The sequence below is a fragment of the Nelusetta ayraudi genome, unplaced genomic scaffold (genome assembly GCF_046127955.1).
Source record: "Nelusetta ayraudi isolate G7.1 ecotype Tasmania unplaced genomic scaffold, CSIRO-AGI_Nayr_v1 ptg000024l, whole genome shotgun sequence".
Classification (NCBI taxonomy): domain Eukaryota; kingdom Metazoa; phylum Chordata; class Actinopteri; order Tetraodontiformes; family Monacanthidae; genus Nelusetta; species Nelusetta ayraudi.
This window is the reverse complement of record NW_027466074.1, coordinates 1,302,545-1,327,421: the sequence shown is the minus strand read 5'-3', so window position 1 is coordinate 1,327,421 and position 24,877 is coordinate 1,302,545. Positions and strand designations below refer to the sequence as shown.

At 44.2% G+C, this 24,877-nt stretch overlaps 1 protein-coding gene across 1 annotated transcript in view; it reads right to left on the bottom strand.

Annotated features, from left to right (window-relative positions):
* The window catches only part of LOC142889833 (NACHT, LRR and PYD domains-containing protein 12-like), an 82,420-nt gene that overhangs the window by 35,390 nt on the left and 22,153 nt on the right, over nucleotides 1-24,877 (bottom strand). Inside the window, exon 2 of the mRNA XM_076028489.1 lies at nucleotides 3,555-3,678. Within this exon, the coding sequence (XP_075884604.1) occupies nucleotides 3,555-3,678 (124 nt within the window). The remainder of the gene's footprint in view (nucleotides 1-3,554; nucleotides 3,679-24,877) is intronic.

The window sequence follows — 24,877 nt, the reverse complement described above, 5'->3', positions numbered from 1 at the left end:
GACTCTCCCTCCACTTTTTTTGTTTTGTATGAGCATTAAAAAAACAACAACATAATAATAATATGGATTTTGACCATGTATGTTTTGGAGTTCATTGAAAGAGGTTAATAAAAAAAAGGGGTGGGCTGCCATTTTCTTTGTCCCCTCTTTCCTCCTGTTTAATAAGTATGTAGGGAGGTTAGCCTTTCTGTATTTGGCTTCTCTTTCTTTCTTTAGTTAGTTCTTAAGGCGAGGTAGTTGGAGTTTGGTTTATTATTTTGGCCTGGGCCCACCCTGAAGCCTTTGCTGCCCACCGGTTAAGTTGTTTTGTTTATTTCATTTACTGATCAATAAATGTTTTTGTTGAAAACCGCCAACTGCCGTGAGAAATTAATGAGGCTTGGGAGTGGGGGAAGGTGTCCCACATGTTGCGTCTCGGTCCCCCTAGACGGGACGTAACACAGAGTTTTCACCGTGACAGCAGGTTGAGCTCCTACCGTTTTACAAGTGACATCGTCACGTTAGCCTTTTCCATCCCTGCTAAATTCTTTAAAGAACTACCGTTAGTAAACTTTTAAATTATAATACACTCTACACTAATTGTAATTTCCTGACCGTGGTTCTATATTGCAACAGTTGACGGCTCATATCAGCAGATAAGCAGCAACAATCTGGCTATTGCGGGTGATTCATAAATATGTAATTTCTTATTAATTAGCCCATAAGTGTTGTACACCAGTGTGACACCAAATGCTTGTTGCTGACAGCAGTGAAGAAATGACACTCCAGTGGTTCTGCACATTAGTATAAATAGAGTGATTCTCTATCATTACATCACAGGATGGCGGCACTCTGACAGATTCCATGAACCTGGACACTGATGATCCAGACTCCGGTCCAGATGAGCCAACAGGCCACAGTGGAAACGGGTCAGAACATGGACTGGCTGCTGAAAGGATCCAGGTAGGTGGCGCTGTCATCCCAAGTTGTGTGGTGTGGAGGATCAGGGCCAAAGTTCCAGATGCTCACAGATGTGACTGTGGATTCAGGAGGAGTGTTTGAAGGCTGGACTCCCAACAGTGATTGGCTGCTGAGGACTTCTCAATCACAATCAGGTTTTTTAGTGGCTGTGAGATTGAAAGTGAGATTGCATTGTCCAGGTAGGAGGACAGCAGTCAGCCATGTTTCACCTCCAGTCAACACGCAGTGGTTCACATGAAGGTCCAAGAGGCCTACAGACCTACACTGAGTCTTGAAGTGGCAGTACAGTTGGATCATTGTCTTTGTTGTGTTGTTTGGTCATTGTGATCCAATGTAATGTGAGAGAAGGACGAGTGCAGTTATATTGGAGTGAGTTATTTAGAGTGTAATAGAAGTTATAATGCAGAGTCTGTTTTTATGAAATGTTCTATCACCTGGCTTCCATCCATCCATCCATCCATCCATCTTCTACTGCCGTATCCGGAGTCAGGTCTCGGGGGCAGCAGCCTCAGCAGAGACTCCCAGACTTCCCTGGACCCAGTCACCTCCTCCAGCTCCTCCAGTGGGACCCCAAGGCTTCCCAGTCCAGCCCAGAGACCTGGTCCCTCCAGCAGGGTCTCCTCCTGGTGGGACATGCCTGGAACACTTCCCCAGGGAGGCGTCCCAAACAAGACCCCGAGATGCTGGAACTCCTCCCCCTGAGGCAGGGCCTCCCCGCAGACCCAGAGAGGGCAAACCACCTCATATCTTGCATTGATTTATCTGTTGGTGATTAATTATAATGTATCATTTATTTTATTTAAATTATATTTGAACTGAATTGGATTTGTTTGTAAAAGTGAGATTTATTTTCATTGATTCATGTGGTTTATGTTGAGACCTAGTGGAGAAGTGGGTATGGCCTACAGAAGGTTTGAGTACACAAGTTATTCAGATATGGAGAATCCCCATGGTAGGACTTCAGGAGATATATAATCAAAGTGTTAAAGCAGCACAAATGAAACGTCAGTTGAGGTCAAGGTCACACAGGTTGTGATGGCTTTTATTGTGAGAATATTGAATCATTGAAATATAATGTTTGAGCTTGTAACAAAGTTAGGATGATATAACATAATCACATAAAATAAATGATCTGGTTTCCTTCTGATTCATTGATGTCCTTCTGAAATCTCCACACAAACATCTGGCAAGCATCAAAACCATGAATTATTTTGAGGGAAACTTCTTTTGTCTTACTTATGATTCAATAATGATTTGAGTTCCCAACACAGGTGTTGTGAATCACTTTATCTTTTCCACATGATTTCCTTATTTAAGATCATGAAGCAGAAATAAAGTCTCTTGAAAAGTATTTTTCACCTCCAAAATGAAGATGTTATAGAACTCTGAAGTGAGAGCAGAGCAGTGTGTTGTTGATGTGTGGAACCTTCATGCTGAGATGTTCCAGCCGTGGATGATGAGAGCAGAAGCAGTGGTTGTGTTGCTGCTGCCTTCACTGAGCAGCTGCTCCAAGTCCTGCTTCTTCCACTGAGGATTCAGCTCCACCAGTGGCTTCTGGGACGTCTCTCCCAGTAACCACAGCAGCTTGTAGGGAGAAGCAGTCCGCCAGCCACCAGGCTGCACTGGGGTCAAAGGTCGTGACACACCCACACAGTGTTGGTGCGTGCAGCTTGCTGTTTGGCTCCACTGGTTGTAGTTCTGTCAGCCACCACTAGATGGAGCTCTCCTCTTCACTCTCCTCATCCTCACCACCACCTGCAAAGATAAGAAGAGACAGCAGGAGTCAGGACTCACGGTCCTTGAACGCATCATCACAGAGACGTTGACTGTTGATGGAGATGATGGAGTGACTGGTGAGAAGAAGCAGACTCTCAGTCACATGTCAAGTGTGGAACATCAGAAGTTCATGTGACCATGGAGTGTTGGACTGATACTGAGGCCTGATGAAGATGAACTGATCAATAATTGGGTGGTGAACTGAGAGAAGAAGCAGTTTGGCAGCAGATGTTGGATGAATGAGGAGCAGCTGGACGTCACCATCCTCCTCTCACACTGTGACTGGGAACACTGGACCTCTGCTGTGGGATCAACTGGCTTTGGTGCTGGAACCATCATCCACTGGTTCCAAACCAGTACTAACCTCACACTCTCCAGTTGATGGTCACTGCTGTAGACAAGATCCATCAGTGGCTCCTTCACTGATGACTCCTTCAGGGGGTTCATATTCAGGTCCAGCTCTCTGAGGTGGCAGGGGTTGGACTTCAGAGCTGAGAGCAGCCAATCACAGCTGAGCTCTGACAAATTGCAGCCCCACAACCTGAACAGAGAATAAATGATGGAGTTTATAATGATAGAGAGTTTTTCCAGGGTGTCATCACTCTGAAAATCAAAGTGAAATGTCGACTTCAGCATCTGCAATCTGCAATCTGACCACTAGATGGGAGGATTTTACCCACTGTACCTTCAAGCACAGTTTCATTCATTGCTATCACAAACCAGTGTCTGCAAATTGAATTTCCAACAGCAGTGAAGTGAAAATCATGACGACAACAACAAGAGTGATAGAAGTTGTAGAGTGAAGAGGGTGAACTGACCTCAGAGTCTCCAGTTTACAGTCTGGACTCTGCAGAAAACCACTCAGCTCCTTAACTGATGAATCCTGAAGATAGTTCTCAGCCAGGTCCAGCTCTCTGAGGTGGGAGGGGTTGGACTTCAGAGCTGAGAGCAGCCAACCACAGCTGATCTATGACAACCTGCACCTCTCCAACCTGAATACGGAATAAATGATGGAGAGTGTCATTCACAGTTGGGTGTGCGCGCGCACGCGCGCGCGTGTGTGTGTGTGTGTGTGTGCGTTCGTGAGTGCGTATGTGCGCATACGTGTGTGTGTGTGTGTGTGTGTGTGTGTGTGTGTGTGTGTGTGTGTAATTTAAAACCAGTTTTACACATTTCTAATGGAATCAAAGTGAATTCCAACAAACTCAATTCAAAGTCATGACAACAATAACTGCAGCAGTTGTCGAGTGAAGAGGGTGAACTGACCTCAGAGTCTCCAGTTTACAGTCTGGACCCTGCAGAAAACCACTCAGCTCCTTCACTGTTGAATCCTGAAGGTGGTTGCAACTCAGGTCCAAGTGTCTGAGGTGGGAGGGGTTGGACTTCAGAGCTGAGAGCAGCCAATCACAGCTGAGCTTTGACAAACCGCACCTCCACAACCTGAATAAAGAAGAAATGAAGGAGAGTTTATAATGATGGAGAGTTTTTCCAGGGTGTCATCACTCTGAGAATCAAAGTCAAAAGTCGACTTTAGAATCTGACACTCAACAAAGGAGAGAGGGTGAGTGAATGAGCGCTGAAATCTGACCACCAGATGGCAGGATTTTACACTCTGTACCTTTAAACCAGGGGTGCTCACACTTTTTCAACATGCGAGCTACTTTTAAAATGACCAAGTCAAAAAGATCTACCTACTATACAATCGGTGTGTGTGTGTGTGTGTGTGTGTGTGTAACGCACATGTTTTGCTAGCAGCATCTCCCAGGATCTCCGGTGCTGTCACAGTACTTTTCCATTCAGCATGCCAGCCACTCCCACCTCATCAGCCACTCCACTCACCTGTGCTCACAGCTGCTCTTCATCTGCAATCAGCTCAGTATATATGCTCCTGCTCCACACCCATTCTTTGCCAGATTGTTCTTTGTCCCCATGCAAGACCTTCCAGCGGTTCGCTGCCTGATCACCCGTTGTCGACCGAGCCTGCCCCTGACCCGATCCAGCTTGGATTTCCCTGGTGTTCTGACCTGCCCGCTTCCGCTCTTGGTAATCCGCCTCCTGCCTTCTCGGTTCCGACCCCGTTTTTCCCTGACGTCCTGCCTCCCAGCAACCCGACCAGCCTTCAGTCCCCGACCTGCCTCGACCGCCAGCTCCCCGGCAACCCGACCAGCCTTCTGCCCCCGACCACGTCTACAGCCTCTGCGTCTCTGGTGTCTGTCTGCCTGTTCCCTGGCCCTTGTTGGTTCGGGCCTGCTACTGATCCAACACCTACCCCCTCATTGCAATTTCTACTACGCTGTTTGTGCTGCATTTGGGTTCACACTACCCCCCCCGTTTCAGGTGCTTCTGCTGTGCATGACTTTGAAGCGTATTTTCCGAGCGAGGCGTCAAAACAAAATTCAGCACATCGGACATTATGACCAAGGGCCAATTCCAATTCCTCCCTTAACTCCTCAATCTCAACCCTCGCCCTTAACCCTCAATCTTGGCCCTCAAAAATAAGTGTAAGGGCTTAGAAATGGGACACCCCTTAAGTGCAGTTACGTCTTCAGACTGTGGGGGGCTGCCGTACGCCAAAGCTAAGTCCAGTCTGTCAAGAAGACGACAACGACGAAGGAGAAGAAGAAAAAGACGATGAAAAAGAAGAAGTCCTCCGTCGCTACACAACGAGGTACACAAGTAACGTGAAGCCGGGACCGCCGGTCTGGCTGACAAACATCGTAAAGTAAAAAAAATAAAAATGTTACGCAACAACGATGTCAATAATCCATAAAAAACTCTTAAACTAAGACAATAAAATGGTTTCGTAATATTTATATCTTTATTAACTAAGAAAATACTTCCATTTGTAGCTCGCTTTTTCGTCGCCATCTTTTTCGAAGATGTCTTGGCGAAAATACGCAATGCCTTCTGGGTAGCCCTCACTGCCAAGGGTGGTCCCGGAGAATCTCAATATTGAGGGCGATACAGCCCTTAATCTCCGCCCTCAACTGGACATTCTTAGAATCGGGACAGCACTTGCACCTAGCAGGGAGCGCGCATTTTTGAGATTGAGGGTTGAGATTGAGGGTTAAGGGAGGAATTGGAATTCACCCCAAGATCAACCACAACCACCGTGTTTTCTAATCATTGACTTCCTGCCTGAACCATTCTACCTGCTGTAAGTGACGAGGACTCCACTCTTAAAGCTCTCTCTCTCTCTCTCTCTCCCTCTCGCTCTCTCTCTCTCTCCGACCTAATGGACACCCCTGTTTCAAACCCAGTTTCACTCATTTCAAACACAAACCAGTGACTGCAAACTGAATTTCTAACAGCAGTGAAGTGAAAATCATGACAACAATAAAAAGAGTGATAGAAGTTGTAGAGTGAAGAGGGTGAACTGACCTCAGAGTCTCCAGTTTACAGTCTGGACTCTGCAGAAAACCACTCAGCTCCTTCACTGATGAATCCTTAAGATGGTTCCAACTCAGGTTCAGCTCTCTGAGGTGGGAGGGGTTGGACTTCAGAGCTGAGAGCAGCCAATCACAGCTGAGCTTTGTCAACCAGCAGTTCTCCAGCCTGAATAAAGAATCAATATTTGATTTCTTCCATGGTGTAAATGTCATATTCAGAGTCATTTCTCCCTGTTGATGATCCAGATGTGCAGCTGTTGGGATCACTGAGTCATTCCCTCAAATGAGTCATTGTGCCAGTGGGTTGTCAACACAATAACAACAGCAGTGTGTCAGTCAGTGTGCAGCCAATCAGCAGTGAAGATGGAAAATAATCAGTGAGTCCTTTGTGTGCTTGTGGCTGTTTTCAGTCATCAGAGTCTCATTACAAGTCAAACACATTCAAAGGACAAGATGAAGAAATACTGCTGCACTATTAATCTGCCTCTAATATTTCTTCACAGGATCTTCTGCTCAGTCATGTGACCTTCATCACCAATCAACAACTTCCATTGAGCTCCAAAGTGACTGGAGACATTTTCCACACTTTCTTCCACCATCCAAAGTCTTTTCTGGCTGCAGATTGTTGACATGAAAATATCAACAACATCCACTTTGTCTAGATGAGTCTTTAATATCTGCTTCAAAGTCTTCACACTGAGCAGCGTTACACACCAGTTGTCATCTGCTGACACACACTGTCCACCAGTAGAAAGCAGGAACTGACCTGAGAACTTCCAGTCTGCAGTTTGGACTCTGCAGTCCAGCACAGAGCAGCTTCACTCCAGGATCCCTCAGGAAGTTCTCACTCAGGTCCAGCAGTGTGAGGTGGGAGGGGCTGGACTGCAGAGCCGAAGACACCACTGCACACTGAAGCTCTGAGAGTTCACTGGATGAAGGAGAGCAGAGAGAGAAGTTGTGGTCGACATGTGAGATTCTAAAGACAGTGAAAGTGAATCAAGACTCATTAATGTCTGATCATCATCATCATCATCATCATCACCATCATCATGTAAATGGAGGGAAGTCCCGCGGTGGTGCAGCATGTGTTTACATCTGTGGTGCGTGGTGCCGGGACACTGCAGTGGTATGCAAACACTGTTCACCACTGGCACAGTTGATGATCATAAAGTGCCGTCCATTCTATCTGCCCTGGCAGTTTACTGCCATTTTGCTAGTTGCAGTTTACATCCCTCCCACCAACAACAGCAGTGAGAGGAACGCTGCACTCAATGAACTGTACCAGGCCATCAGTGATCAACAGACAGCAAACCCAAAAGCTTTACCATCCTCACTGGAGATTTTAGTCATGCTGACCTCAAGACTGTCCTTCCAAAAGTCCAACGCTTTGTATGTGGAGGTGTTCCGAGGGAGAAGCAGGGCTCGTGCTCATGTGCGATCAATTCCACGAGGATTGGGACTCTCAAAGGAAATGGGTGTGCGTTTGTGCGTTCGCAACATTTTGAACATCCAGATTTTTTTGTTTCAGGATGAAATCCATGTACGTTCTTGTAAATGAAGCCCCAGGTCCTCAGTGTCTCCACTACAGTGTCCTCAGTGCAGCTTCACACTCCAGTGTGTTCCAGCCACTGAGTGTCAACACGTCCTGTTGTGACTGACAGTGTTGCTCTGATCTGCTGCTTCAACTCAACATGATGCTCAGTTGTGTGTAAAGTCACTGCAGCTTGGAACTCCACTGGATCAGAGATCCTTCACTGGCGTCTCTTCGGACTCCACTGCATCTTTGATCCAACTGCTGTTTTATTGTCTGCTGCCAAATGAAGGAAGGATGTGATGTGTTTGTGTGTTCAATGTGTTGATTGTGTTGATTGACTGTGTAGTTCCACAGTTTTCATTCATGTAGCCGCTCTTTACCTTTGACGCTCAGGTGTCTTCAATGTCCGTCCGTCATACCAGCACCACTACATCATTCATAAATTGATGAGACGTGGGTTCCATTTAACTCGTTTATTTTCCTTCTTGAGTTTTTGGTTCGAGGCAACACAGACAACGTGAGGTCAAAATAATTTTTGGCTCACCAACCACTCCGGCTTGACCCGCTTTCCATCAAACAAACATTTCGCCCATTTTTTTTTCTCGACCTAAAATAGCTGCGGGTCACCTTTCAAAATAAAATAACGGCTTCAGCATCAGAATCGGATGGTCTTGGTTCCCTTTCTTGAAGAACTTGGCAGTTGTCAGCCGGAAGGCATCTTGCGCTGTACCCCTGACGACGCCATTAACTTCGTCCAGCAGTGCAACGTAGGGCTCTTTCATCAGACGTTGACTGATACATGACTGAACAAATGGCTCGCGGCTTAGTGCATCAGCGACAACGTTCTTAACGCCAGGGACATACTTCAGATCGAAATCGAATGCGGCAAGCTTAGCAACCCATCTTTGTTCACATGCGTCCAAACATGGCTTTGTTAAGATGTAGGACAATGGGCAATGACAATGACCAAACTTGTCACAAATGGCCCATTTTAACGCCAGGAATTCCAACCTGTGCGCTGGATAGTTAATTTGTGATCGGGACAGTGTCTTGCTGGCGAAAGCGACAGGTTGAGCAACAGTCTCACCTGGTGGCACTTGAGACAGGACTGCGCCAATGCCATCAAACGACGCATCAACAGCGAGAACGAAGGGCTCACTGAAGTTGGGGTGGGATAAGGTGACATTGCAAGCTAATTCATTCTTCAGGGTCTGGAACGATTCTTTGCATGCAGCAGTCCAGTCGCTCGCCATAAGCGCTGGTGGAGCAGATGATCGCTTTTTCACCTTCCTGCCTCTCATGGCCTTATGCTGCACCTGCCTTCCAGAGAGGACTCTGAACAAGGGTTTTGCTTTAGCAGAGCAGTCAGCTATGAAGTGCTGATAGTAGAAGATTAGGCCCAGGAAAGAATTAATCTTCCTCCAGGAAGGGGTCACACCATCACTCTCCATCAGGTCCGCCTCTCCCACATCCATGATGGCTTTCATCTTGTCAGGGTCCTTCATCACCCCGTCCCCACGAATGACATGTCCCAGGAACCTTACTGACCTCCGCAAGAGATGACACTTCTTGGGGGCCAGTTTGAGTTTGTGACTTTTCAGACGGGAGAACACCATCTCTAGACGCTCAAGCGCCTGCTGTTCAGTTGGGGCAAAGACCATCAGGTCATCAAGATAGCAGAGCAGACTAGTGAAGTTTTCATCCCCGAAGATTGACATCATCATTCGCATGAATGTTGCAGGACTGTTGGACAGACCTTGTGGCATTCTGTTGTACTAGTGGAGGCCAAAAGGTGACGAGAAAGCTGTGTATTTTTTGTGCTCTTCATGGAGTGGCACATTGTAGAAGCCAGACGTCAAGTCCATGGTGGAGAAGAAGACATTTCCTCCAAGTGCAACCCACCGATCCTGGGGTGCCTTGGGCCAGGCCGTCGAGTCGGACCATGAACAGGACTGTTTGAAGCTGGGGAAGATCTTTGCAGGAGCACCTTCTCCAGCATGTTAATAAGGCGGTTCAGGGCATCAGGGTCAGTGGCCTGTGGCTGCAGTGGGCTCTGTTCTTCAGCAGGTGGTGCAGGTGGCGAGACAGCAGCAAGAGCATTCACTGACACCCTTTCTCTGGAAGTTCTGTTCACTGACATCATTTCAGAATGATATTCGTTCAGAATGTCTTGGACTTCACGAGCAGTCCACTTGTCTATCGTCTTCGACCTGAAGGTCATGGCGAGCTCAGTAGAAGGGCAGTTCTTTATGAACATTCGAGTCACCTCAGTGCTGGGGCTGTCCAGTGACTTTCCTTGCTCCTTCAGACGTTCAATGGCCAAGTCAACAGCGCGGTTCAGTCTAAGCCAGTAGTCAAAGGCATCCTCACCCTTCCCAGGAAGAGTGGTGTAAAAGTCTGCTAATGGGAGTGGTGAACACGGAACAGAATCAAAGTGCTTCCGCAAGAGACCATAAATGGAATAGGGGTTACAGGTGATGTTAATACCACTGTTCCTGGTCCCAAACCTGACAACATCCTTTGCTTTGCCACCAAGATGAACAAGGATCTCCTCCGCTTGTTCCTCAGGTTGCAGATTCCCCCTCTTAATGAAACTCCTCATGAGCTCCTCCCACTCCTGGACGGAAACAGAGTCTGAGATGTCTCCTCTGAAGCAGGGGGGGCTCCTTCAGCTTTCGATGAGGGACATATTGCAAATGGGACACGTCAAAAGCATTTGTGGCAGACACATTTGCATGGCTAGGTCGAGGGGTAGCACTATGTAAAGGGGAACTGGCTAGCATATCAGCATGGGCAGGTGAAGGGGCAGCACTGAGTAAAGGGGTAGTGACAGATGCACTGAGGTGAGAGATAATGTCCTGTGCCACCCGCTGGCTGACCTGTTGAATCAATGCATCACCCATCTGACCTACAATACTAGCAGCAATAACATCAGGGGTAGGTGCAGGGGAACACATGCTGTGCCTGTCCGGGACAGGGGAATGCGTGCCCTGGCTAGCAAGGGCATGAGGGTTTGCATCTGAGTTGGGGGGAGGGATAACACCAGTACTGAGCAAGGGGCGCCCAGGTGTACACTGATTACCCAACACTACACCACCCCCCTGAACAGGACTCTCAAACAGTAAACTTGAAGGATGCATAAAACCCCTCCCTCTGCCAGCACCAAAAGGAGTTACAAAAACATTACCCTGAGGATTACTCATCTTTCCAAAAAGTTAACAAAACACAATACCACAAAACAAAAGGATGAAACCACAAAAGGCCTACACTGGAAACTGAAAAAAAAAAAAAAAAATCAAATAAAAGTACATAAACCCTCTATCTGATGTCTAACACTGCACAGAAGCAACACATCTGACCGACTTCAGTGACCGCAGATGAACAGCAGCAGCAGAACAGTCCCCGGGTCGCTCTGCAGCATCGGTAGCACAACAAAAGAGTCTCGAGTCACGGCACCAATGGGACCTCTCCTATTCTGTCCTGCTTGCTGTATAATGAAGACTTGCAGAAGTCAGGTGTGGAGCAGCAGTTTATTCTCTGAAACAGAATGGGACACAACCATAACTTGCTCCGTGAAACTTGGTCACCTCCTGCTTCATGGGCTTCCTCTGTACTGAAGTAGTGATCGTATAGTTGTTGTTTCTACAATACAAATAATATTAAAAATAAAATACATTTTTCTACAAAATACAAAAAAATGACATTCGCAATTTCAATAATTCGCTCCCTAAAGCTCCATTTTTATACACTGTAACATTCTTCCAGTTACACACACATACCTGAAACAGAATGGGACACAACCATAACTTGCTCCGTGAAACTTGGTCACCTCCTGCAGAGACAACGTGCTCCGTATGAGAGCTGCGTGCTGCTAATGGACATGCTAGCATGCTAATCGTTTTTAATAGCAATAAAAAAAAAACGAACTTTGCTAAAAAAAAAAAAAAAAAAAAATTAAATGAAAGACACCAGCACACATTTAAACACTGAAACACAGTTACATGAAGCATAGCTCAACTTATTGCATTAATTTCTGTCTCAACAGGGAGGAGACCGTCTCACCTGCTTCATGGGCTTCCTCTGTACTGAGGATCGCCCAGAATGCAAAGCGCTAACTTCGAAATAAAATACAAAATAAAATAAAAATAAAACATAAAGAGCCATGGCTGTGCCCCAACCAAGTTTAACATGATTGAACACAATTCAACAACAATTTATTTTGTGTGTGTGTGTGTGTGAGAGAGAGTGGATGACGCCTTGCAGGTGCAGTCCTGGATGTCGGCTGCTGATTGGACGCGCCACGGCTGAGAAGGAGGAGCAGTCGAGCCAGCCTGACTGTCATCCCTCCTCCGCTCCCAAGTCTGCAGTTAGTCACTTCTGAAATGGTGTTAGAGCACGCAGCCGTAGGTAGTGATGGCCGATGGAGGCTTTGTTGAAGCTTCGACACTTGTTTCAAAAAATGGTTCATTCCTCGAGGCTTCAATGACACAGTGCTTGAGGAGGTCATCTAGTGCTCAATAAAATGAAGTGCAATAGAAACGTGTTCATTGTTTCATAGGTTGTTTGGGATTTGATTCGCCATGCATTCTTGTTGGACAACACTACATGCTTGTATGGTTCAATGCTGACACAATAAAATAAAAATGAAAAATAAAGACAATGTCTCTTTTTTGGCACGACTGATTGTAGTAGACTATAGCTCTATACTTAGCCTGACAGTTTGTGCAATGAATTATATTATATCCTAAAACAAGACTAAATAGCCCATAGTTTAAAAATATGTTTAATAGTAAGTGTTCAGTGGGTCAGATGTCAAATGTGATCTATTTAAAATGTAGAATAGATGAGCTAAATAACACATATATAATACACGTTGATGGGAATTGAACCGTCGCCTCAGTCTTGCAAGTCCAAGATTGTCATAATGTACCACAAACCCAAATCACACTCCCTTTTTTCATCGAAGCTGTTTGAGTAGCGTTAGCACACCGTGATTCCTCATCAACTACAGGCCTACACTTCAAATAATTATGAGAAAAACCCAACATAAAGAGAGCACTTCCATTCGGAAATAGTCAACATGAAATTTCGTCTTCTACTGACACCTGCTGGTCAAATTGAATAGTTGCAAATATTGTGAAGAAGTTGTCATCTAATTCTAATCCTAAACAATATGGCCATTCGAAGTGAAGTATTAAGACAATTAATCAGGTTTGTATTGCTTGATTAAACACATTCATCCCGTTCCAGTGCACTAAAACCCACTTCCCTTCAGGACCGTGTCAGCGAAGCCAAAACCTCCTTGAGTGACGCTGTTTCCCAGCATGCAATGCGAGCTAGCGATTCACAATACTATTTCATCACAAACATGGATGTAAAAAATAAAAAGGGACGAAAAATTAAACTTCAGGAACACCAACCATTGCAATACAAGCAGAACTGGGCCGAAGTTTTATATTATGTACACCATAATACAGCTCGTCGTAGAGGTCACGTGCTGGTTGCACGTCACTCCACCGATCACCTCGGGGAAGGTCGTTGCCCTTGCAGGGTACCTGATTCAGGTGAGTATATGGAAAATATGGGTCAATGTGGTCAGTCGTAACAAGAGAAGCTTGCTGGCAAAAAATAATGCACTACAAGTGGATGTGACACTTTTTTTTTGTTTTGTATGAGCATTTAAAAAAAACAACAACATAATAATAATATGGATTTTGACCATGTATGTTTTGGAGTTCATTGAAAGAGGTTAATATATATATGTATATATATATATATATATATATATATATATATATATATATATATATGTGCGTGTGTGTAACTTTAACTAACTTATCTATTTCTATCCATCTATCAAACTTACTATCTAGGGATCTATCTACTACTAACTCTCAAAAAACTAACGGACAACCAAGAGCAACAAAACCAACCTACTGCAATTCGTATATTTTAGTGTGTGTTCAGCGCCCATGTTAATCAATCAGTGCGTTTACATGCAGAGCTTAATCGGACTAAGCAATCATTCGGTTTTCTCGTCCAATCGGAGTTCTCACCTTGGTCCCCGTATACATGCAGCTGAGAAATTCAAATTATTGACGGTCCTCCTCCCAACACTAGGGGGTGGAGTGAGTCTTTTCAGCCGGTCAGCTGCTTTCGGTTGACATATTAAATCTATTATGATATGGAACGATAGTTCATAATATACGTGTTACTTGCTTTGCAGATAAGGTGTACCCTATTTCTTGTGCTCCTGGTTATTTTAAAAGGCAGACAAGAACGTTGTTTGCTGTTGGAGGGCTACAATAACACTTCGATGCTACGCTTTGTGCCGTCGCCACGGACCCCAAACTCTCGTTCTTGTTGGATTCGGGTTCGGAGCAGACTGGTGGGAGAGTTTGTGTACAGGTTTTGCAAAGGAACGGTGTCTTCAGTTATACACACGCTCATTAAAGTGCCGACCGTGGAGGAAGCTGGTGCCGCTGCACGCCGTTTCCAGCAGAATAACAGCGAAATTACCTAAATAAAAACAAATCAGGAAAACATCTCTTTGCTGTGCTTTTATTTACAAAGTTAAAATTCTTCTAACTTACAAAAAATGTGAACGAAAAGGTAGAAATATAAATACGAAGGAATACGTATTTGTTCAGGGGTGCGCAAAGCCGGAGCCCTGCATTTGCTGCGCTACCCTTTTTAAAAAGGTCTCCGTTGCGCGTTATTTTAATATGTCCATCTCTTTTAGAAGAGAAAGCATCGCCCCGGTCTCATCCTCTCTCCAAATGTCAACATTCTTATTCGCGTTTGCCAGGTTGTTTCGCGCCGTCTGTTTTGTTAGACGACGTAGTTGTGCGGTCATGAGTCGCGAGAGCGAGGCGTGGCACATGCGCACTCGCATTGTCCAGTTAATAGTCCGATTAAGGAGTATACATGGCAGAGAAATTCGAATTCCAATCGCATTATCTGGGTGTCTCAATCGGAGTTCTCCGATTCCAATCGGAGTTCTCAAACTCCAATCATAATCGGAGTAAGGTGTTTACATGCACGTGAGTTTTCCGATCATAATCGGACGAAGGCAATAATTCGATTTTCTCTAGTGCCATGTAAACGCACTGAATGTAGTGGTTCAGACCAGACGCGAACAGGCGCGCGGCTCGTGCCATTCATTTCAATGGAAGCGGAAGCGCCGCGCCAATTAATTTCGCGAGCGAGGCTCCAACTGGTTCACACCAGACGCGAACAGCTCCGCGACGGTCGACAAGCGCTTCTGCTCAGCTGCACTCTTTTTTTCACTCCCACTTTTTCACTTCTTTTTTTTTTCTTTAGTTTTTTACTACTACACAAATGTAAAGTCAAACAACATACGCTTACAGAAACTCACACAACAAAATATGAATTAAAATGTGTCAAACAAAAAGAAAAAAAAATCAGCATTCAGATAACAGTTTTGTCCTTTAGTGAAGATTGACAATGAGAAAAACCAAGAGCCTCATCTTTGTGCGGCTGATCCTGTTTCTTCTCTCTGTAAATATCTGCCCTGTTTTGGAGAAGATTCTCTCTGAGGGGACTGATGTTGCTACAATGCACAGTCTCCATGCCATCACATGTGTAAGGCGTTGGTAAATTGAAGCCTGCAGTTTGCAGTTGCAGCTGTTGCACGACAAAACGGGTCAACCAAACCGACAAACGACCCGGGTGATAATCGGCTCCGATCGGCTTGGGATGGAATTGGGACACCCGGGACAACACCACCTTTTTTTTTTACCTGCCGCACGGAATGACGTTGAGCGTAACGTACGCTAAATCATAATATCGCGCCAGTCAAGGTCATATCGTGGGCCTGTCCCGCTCACCAGATATCCAAGAAGGTTGGTGAGGGCTGAGCGGGCAAAACCTTTGGTGACTAAGTACCGAAGGGGTGAATTTTTTCTCTACCTTTTTGCATCTGAGTAAAAAAAGGGGGCACAGGGACGCCTGTGCAGCTACAAGTAATAAGTCTAGACAGGGATGGGGAAGAACCAGAGCAAAGTGGCTGCTGCAGTTCCCCAGGGGGGACAAATTGTGGACGACATGCGGAAAAAATACGGTCCACATTGTCTTGATATGTTGGATGTTTGGGTTGAAAAGTATGGTTTCCCAGAGGGAGGATCACTGAGTATGGAGGAATTGAGAAACCTCCGGGATAAACTGAATATAGCCGAGGGAAAGGTTACAAAAAAGAAAAACCCAAACAGGTGGGAGATTCAAATCATCAAAGATCATGAAAGGTGTTTTTCATTCTGGAAACCTGAAGCAGAGGTCAGGGACAGGAAACAAGTAAAGAAACGTGTGAACAGCGCTGGGCGCTGGAGCACAGGGGTGACAGAGATAACGGCAGAGGGTGCACACACTCACACACACTCCCCAGAGGAGGGAGAAAAGGAGCCACTCACACACGAGCATTCAAATGCACCAAATCGTCTGTATCCTTCTCTTACAGGCCTGAGGGACCCTCTCCTGGACATGCCTGTCTTCCCTCCTCCCGCCTGCCCGCATCCAACGCTACCACCGTACAACCCTGCGCACTCCAGCACCGACGCCGCAGCGTCGCCACGTTCATCAGGACTGCCGTCAACCAAACGGCCAGCCTCATCACTGCTTTCAGACAAGGGCTGCTCCCCCAGATCGCCAAAGCAGTTAACAGAAGCTGCTGCGTGGGGATTGAAGATGCCCGGCTGACAGAGGTCCGACGTCATGCAGTGCACGCTGAGAGGCTTCTGCAGGAGGCCAGCGATGCAGAGGACAAGAAGATAAAGCGTGCCTCCCTCACCATGATGAAGCACCTCAGTGACACGGCGAGACGGCCCTACAGGAACAACGACAACCGACGAAGGGCGACTAGCGGAGACAGAGGCGAAAAGGGGGCGTGCCACATCTGCGGCCGCATGGGTCACTGGGCCAGAGAATGCCCTGACAAAGGAAGACACCGCGGGCAGAACCATGCCCACCGCAGCCAAGAGAGTGATCGCGAGGACCGGAAAAGAGGATCCAGAGGGGACCAGGACGTGTTTATGTAGCATAATTGTGGCAAAGCACTGTTCCTGCTTTTGTTGTGGTTTGTGGCGTGTGTGAGAGTGATCAGTGAGCAGGGTGCAGTTACCCACTTCTACCAGTGGAGGTCGTGTTTGCCCCGGGGAATAACGCTAGAGAGGTCTCTCAAGTGGCTCGTGAGACCTATGTGGAGCGAACCGTCGTAGCGGACGTTAACGTGTGTGTTATCTGTTGTGCTTCCACAGGTGAGAAGGGGAAATGGTTGAAAATAAGAGCAAATGTATGTGTGGCTGTTTCGTAATTGAAGTCTGAGATCGAGGGTATGTGAGTTAAATTTACGTTTTGAATGTATCGTCTCCGAGTGATTACCTAGCGAAGAGGAAACAACGGCTAGAACGTTGCTAGGTTACCAGGAGGCGGGGTTGACGCTCGGTTACGTTAGTGTTCGTTTAACGTTATGGGATGTTTATTCAGTAGAAATGTGAATATTTAAATGTATATGAGTAAGATTGAATGTGGGAAACGACATGATTAATAAGTTCAAGTCGAAGTCGGGTATGGATCTGTGTTTTGAAATGTAAAAAGTAGATAACGCTCGAGAGGAAGTCTCTCAAGTGGCTCGTGAGACCTATGACCGTAGTAGCGGACGTTAACATGTGTATTGTCTGTTGTGCTTCCACAGAAAACCAAAATAAAAGCTTCTAAAGAAACAAAGAAAAACAAAAATAAATGTGTCTTCGCAACATTACCACGCTACATTTACGTTTGACTATCTGCTTTAATATAAAACCGCAAAAAATGTGTTTTATAATTTTCTTTATATAATCTACAAACGTATTTGTATGATCCAGGGAAAATTCCATGTTTGTTTGCGAAACTCATTGGAAGAATGAAGAAAATCTGTTCGATTGTTATTGTCATGAACATGAATCACAAAACATAAATATAAAAATATATATATATATATATATTTTTTTTTTTCATGTGTCACTTTAACAGAGACAACACCATCTGTAATTACTATGTTTGGTTGCATTTCCCTGGCAGGCAAAGATAGATGGAAGAGACATCCTTCTGGGTGGAAAATGGGACTGGCTTGTCTGTGGATGGTGGAGGCTCGCTGGGCTCATCAATCCGTCCATCCATTCACCTTGTTCGTCTCATCCTGACTGCAGCACGCCACTGTGGAGGCTTGACATAACACACATTAGATTAATAACAGAAAAGCAAAATGTGACTGATGGTGTATTATTTAGTGTGCTTCAGTTATAATTCTCATAATAATGACTGTTTTGCTGGCTTCACACAATATATATAATTGGCCTGTCTTAGTTAAAAGCCCACTCACCACGACAAGGTGCAGGCCAAGAGTGGGAACACAAACACAGACCAGAAACGAACAGGACAAATTCAGACAAGACTACAAAAAACACAAACACAAATAACACTAATATCACTTTGACCACTATCTTTTTTCACAAGAACTTTTATTTCTTTACAAATTGAACCTTAGATTGTGTCACAACAAACTAAATAAACCCTTGAAACAGCCAACAAAACATGAAATAACACTTCATCAATATTATAATGAGTATCCTCATAAATGATTTCAAGATAACTTTCAACACTTTCTTACAAATTTTTTTTTACGTCTGCCGTAATGATTTTCAAGTTTTTTTCATGTGAATATTTTAACATTGAACATGGTAACTGAACAGTCAATGTAAAATCCCTTCATTGTTGCTCTGACCTCTTCATCATTTGTGACCTCTTCATCATTGGTGATCTGTACATCATTTGTGACCTCTACATCTACATCAGACACAGTATGGCTGTCACATGGTTCCTGAATCACGAGAAAACTGTCTTCTTCCAAGATCTCTGACACCTCTTTACATTTTTTAGAATATGTGTGGTCAAAGATTTGATCAAAATCACGTGTGTGTGTGTGGGTGTGTGTGTGACTCACTTACCTTTTGTTTGGTAGACATGCTCTTACCTGATTTGAAGAAACTAAAAATGGTTGGGACAGCTGTTGAAGTTAGGCACTTTCTCTCACCACGCAAAATGAAAGATTTCTCCTCAAAGTGAAGAGCACACAGCCTGGAGTTGTCATTGGGTGTCCAGTTTTTTCTTCTCACATTTTCCACCCATTTGTGCAACCTTTTTCTGTTCCCAAAAGGAAAGCTGTAAAAAGCAAAACATTCCAAAAATAAATGTACAATATTTTTTTTTGTGTAATTTTACTTAAAATTGGGTATGCAAACATATTTAACTAATTTAAACTTAAACACAATGCAGACAGTTGTGCAGAAAGTTTAGTGTTAGCTAAAATATCGGGCACACAGACGTACTTATTATGTATACATTTCTTTCCATTGTAACAGGTCACTACCAGATCTGCAATCCATTACCTAGAATTGGTTTTCCTTAAACTGATGTACAGGATTACTAATCTGACTTTGATGGGCAAATTTGACAACAGAATACAATTATGAAGCACTAAAACACAGGACCACAAAACAATTAAATGCATGATGAAATAATGATATGCTTTGTTAAATGAAATAAAAGCGCTGCCGCCTCACAGCAAGAAGGTCGTGGGTTCGATTCTGGGGCCCGGACCTGGGACCTTTCTGTGTGGAGTTTGCATGTTCTCCCTGTGTCTGCGTGGGTTCTCTCCGGGTTCTCCGGCTTCCTCCCACACTCCAAAAACATGCATGTGAGGTCAATTGAACGTTCTAAATTGTCCGTAGGTGTGCATGTGAGTGTGAATGGTTGTTTGTCTCTATGTGGCCCTGCGATGAACTGGCGACTTGTCCAGGGTGTCACCCTGCCTTCGCCCTAAGACAGCTGGGATAGGCTCCAGCAGACCCCCGTGACCCTGAATAGGAATAAGCGGGTATAGAAGATGAATGAATGAATGAATGAAATCTTTATTGAATGAATGACACATTTTATTTCACTCGTCGTTTATGTAATTATTATTTTTTGCTCCATAGCTTTCATGATTCAGCATTACATGTTAAGAGTGATGAATTGCATGAAAAGAGAGAGCACTCGCTGATAAATTAACATGGTGTGCTGTTTAATTCCATGAGGACGACAAAATATTTGCAAATTTGTGTTAGCTACACACATCGACAGGTGCAAGAGAAAGGGAGGAACTTTCAGGGAGGAACTTTCACGATCGTTGAGTTTTTATTTTTTATTTTTTTAGTTCTGATGAAATAAATAGACCAATCATTTTATTACTTTGTCTGCTTTCCAGAGAGGTTATTAATTAAAAAAATATGTGTGGCAGTGCTGTTATGGTCCATAGAGAGTTGATTCAAAGAAGTATCATTTATTATTCAGTGGCACATTGCTCACTTGTTTAATACACAAATAATAGTATATTATTATAATAATACTATTTTATTAATATAATAATAATAATAATAATAATAATAATAATAATAATAATAATAATAATAATGATTATTATTATTATTATTATTATTATTGATAAAATTTCCAAACAACAATCGTCAGTTGTTCCGTAAAAAATACATTCATTTCCATGTTGAATTTTGTACTGTTCGTGAGCGCGCACGTCTGTCAGTGACGATCTCCACACTGACACAACTGCGCATGCTCTATTATCCCATCAATGCGGAAGTCAAAAGGTTTTTGGGAGCCATGCGCTGGGTGAGCAACTTCATTGAAAGGAATGGGACGCCATCTTGGACTCTGGGGGCTTGCCGCACTGTCACGCAGGTTGTGACGTAGCGGGCCGGCGACGCCGACAGGTATGATGTGAATGATTGACAGCTACCATTCGTTCCCGTTAGCGAGAGGATTAAAAACAAACAGACACCATAATGGCATCAAAATGGACTTATCCCAGCGGTGCGGAAAAACGGAAGGAAAAGAAAACTGATCAAGAAAAACTTGCAAAGGGGAAAGGTAAGTTATTTGTTTGTGATGTGGGCTAGAGAGGTGGAGGTGAAACGCTGTTGTCCCCCCCCCCCCCCAAGTTTGTTTATTTGTCCTGCTAGCCAGCTAGCTAGCGTCGGATAAATGTTAGCTGGCTGGCTAATATTTGTTCGTCATGAATCAGCGTTTTTGTTTGTTTTATGAAAGTTGACCATATCCTGTCAAGTTGGCCTATCCTGCCATGGGAATGACTGATTGACTCCACACCCGTTTATTCACATTCTAACAGGGAGGGCGGGAGGGAGGGCATGTTGGAGTTGTTGTTGTAGTCAGTCCCCTGTTATTGTTCAGTGGAAGTTGTCTCTCACATATTTGACTCTTAATGTTATTTTAGCCTTAACTTAGGATGATTTTACTAAGCTTAGTTTGTATTTTGTAGGCCCTTCATTATAAATGTGCTGCTGTCTTATAATTCAAAGAAATATTTTATGGAAATACTTTATTTGACATGGTGTTGACTATTTTAGACTATTGTGGTAGTGGGTCATTTATCTTAGTTTTATTACTTTAACTAGTACAGTGTGTAAGGTAATGCCAAAAACTCTTAAAAGTGACAGTTTTGTAATTGGGTAAAAGCTTTAAAGGGACACTGCAATCATAATGTTTAATTTAAAAACAAATACATTTTTAATTTTCCTATATTACTGCAACATCACTGTAATAATAAAATAGGGAAATGTGCTTCTGATCTTTTTTGCTTGATGATCTAGTGAGCTTTGTCTCTGCAGGAGCAATTCTAAAATATGTTGGCGCTCCAGACATTGAGCCCGAGGGATCTCCTGAACATCCTGACCAGGAAGCTCCAGGACCAACACGTTCCTCAGAACCTCCTTCTGTCCAGGTGAATAATGTGTGTTATTCTTAGTAGCTAAGCTGATAAGTGTGGGACAAAACTAAGGCAATTAAGCATTATTTTAATTGTTGGTTTGCTTTTTAGTGTTGCACTTGTTGGTTTGTTGGATTTTCTTATTTAAAGTAAGCATTTTTTTTTTTCATGAATACTCAATCTGTTGTATTTATTGAGATATAGACGATTCTTTTCCTAGTATTATAGTGTTTGTTTGTTTTTAAATCACTTTAACTTGAGCAACCTGAGTTGCTCAACTGAAGATGTTTAATTTTACCTGTAGCCTGTTTTGCTCACGAGGTGTAATAGATTATGGAATCTTTGTAGACCTTAGTAGACGCACGCTGCTGAGAGTGGCAGCGATCAGCTCCGATGACCGTGGTGCTTGTAAATAAGGCAAATGCGCCATCTAGTGGGACGCAACATGTTTACTCGTGTTGGAGCAATGACAAGTACTACTAACAAAACAAAAGATGCACAGGGTAAAAAAAATAATCATAAACTCAAGCCCAACAAAGATAACAGATGGGCATAACTGTACTTAGTAATGATTACTAGTACTACCAACATTTGTATATTTTACTTTCAACTCGAATTTGAACTATTCATCCCCTTTTTTCAGCAGCCATTAACACTAATAAATTAAATTAAATCAAAACAATAAATTAAAGCTGCAAGCAGCATTTGCGGGACTGAGCCGCCGTGGCCGACGCGATGCCCGATGACCCCCGATGACGCCTGACCCCTGTCGACGCCCGCAATTGACCCCCGTCCTCTGCCGACGCCCGGCGACATCTGCTGAAAGAAGTCTATGCAAATGATGCAGATTTCTCACCTCCATTTTTTTTTTTGAGGATGCTGTCAAATGTAAAATATTGGCCTTGATGAGACAAACACGTAGGTATTTGAATGACGTCTGTAGCACTTTTCTAAAGGAAACTGCAGGCATTTGTGTGTTGACAAAGAGGAAGAAGAGGTCTAATCATCATATGCCTGTGTATGCAAATGATGCATATTTTTGACCTGCATTTTTTTTTAAGTGGCTGTCAAATGTAAAATATAGGTCTTGATGAGACAAACACATGGATGTTTGAATGACGTCTGTAGCACTTTTGTAAAGGAAACTGCAGCCATTTACAGTATAGTGTGTGTGTGTGTGGAAGTAGGGATGTGCGATACCACTATTTTTCCTTTCGATACGATACCAGGTGATACCGAGGCTAGTATCCCGATACCAATACAGATACCGATACTTTTAGATGTCCAACTTGTGTATATGAAAATGATGACTTTTACAACGTGAATGTTATTATAAAAAATGTATTTTATACCTATGTATAAGAATCAAACAAGCTGCCAAATATCAGACTTTGTTTTAATTTTAATCAGAGAAATCAAATCAACAGGTCAACTGAAAATCTGAGCAAATCTCTCTCAAAAAAGAGAAAATAAGAACAGCTGCTCTCAATTCAATATAATTCTTTTTGGACCAGACAGAGTGGTCTTCAGGTTAGAACTTGACAGAATATGTCTGTCTCTTTGGGAGTCATCTATGAAAAATTTAAATATTCTTGATGTAAAAGGAAGTCTTTTTATGGGAAGTATAACTCACATACCACCACAAATAGACTAAATAGCAACTGTTTTACTTGAAATGTGCCATTTAAGTAATTTAATTATTATGCTTTTCCAACTTAAAAGTGACACTGAATTGTGTTAAGATGATGGCAGGAATGTGAGTTAAATTAACAAATACATATTGTGCTGGGAGGAAACATTTTTATCTAACTAAATAAATAAAATATGTTTTAATGAAAAATTGACAAACATTCTGGTATTTTATGTAAATGTATCTTATCTACGTCTATATGCCTGTGATGGTGGGCACTGGGATGTATTTTCACTCCACCTGGATATTGCCTTTCTCTCTGCAGTGCTGGTTGGAAATTGCGCTAACGTTGACGGGAGGGGGGGGAAGCACGCTATCGCTGTCGCGCTACGCCAACGTGTCGGCAAAGTTAACGTGCCAAGTTTCTTTGCGGGGGGGGGGGGACTGGACTCCAAGATGCTCCTGCTGATCATTGCTATGCTGGAGCTGGAGATGTGGCCTGTGATGTCTGCACTGGGAGGAAACTGAAGGCCCTCAAGTCCTGTCTGGTCTGTCGGGCCTCCTACTGTGACTCTCACCTCCAGCCTCATCGTGATGCTGCTCCCCTACAGAGACACAAGCTGGTGGAACCCAGCCAGCAGCTCCAGGAGAACATCTGCCCTCGTCATGATGAGGTGATGAAGATGTTCTGCCGCACTGATCAGAAGATCATCTGTGCTTTATGCTGTATGGATGAACATAAAGGTCATCAGACAGTGTCAGCAGCAGTACAGAGGCCTGGGAGGCAGAGAGAGCTGGAGGAGACCAGGCAGAAGATCCAGCAGAAGATCCAGCACACAGAGGAAGACCTGAAGGGGGTGGAGTCCATCAACGGCTCTGCTGATAAAGCAGTGAAGGACAGCGAGAAGATCCTCACCCAGATGATCCGTCTGCTGGAGAAAAGACGCTCTGAGGTGCAGCAGCAGGTCAGATCCACACAGGGGGCAGCAGTGAGTGGAGTCAAAGAGCTTGAGAAGAAGCTGGAGCAGGAGATGATGGAGCTGAAGAGGAGAGACGCTGAGCTGGAGAAGATCTCACACACAATGGACCACAGCCAGTTTCTCCACAGGTTCTCCTCACTGCCAGCACTCAGTCCGTCTCCAGACTCCTCCAGCCTGGAGATCCGTCCTCTGAGATACTTTGAGGACGTGGCAGCAGCTGGACCAAGCTGAGAGATGAAATACAGCAAGTTCTGCACAGTGCACAAACGTCTGTTATTATCTGAGGAGAATAGAAAAGTGACATTCATGGAGGAAGTTCAGTCTTATTGTGATCATCCAGACAGATTCACTGACAAGAAGCAGGTCCTGAGTAGAGAAGGTCTGACTGCACGATGTTACTGGGAGGTTGAGTGGAGAAGGGGGAGGGACTTATGTGGTTTATTTTAGGGGGTTGGTGTAGCAGTGGCCTACAGGAACATTGGCAGAGCAGGAAGGTCAGAGGAAAGTAGATTTGGATTCAATTGCTGTGTCTCAATTCAGGTTCTGCATCCTTGAAGTGCGCATTTTGAAAGGAAGTTGCGTCATCGCACTGCGCGAAGGCTTGTCCCAATTCCCGAGGGTGTTTAGGACGCTCAAAATGCGCACTCGTAAATACGCACTCGTTTTAGCCGATTCCAAGGATACACCGCTACTATCCTTTGCGTACTTGGGTATCCAATGATGCTTTGCGTGCTGCTGCAAAGCATCGTGGGATCCTGGGAAGTCAGCTGAAATTAG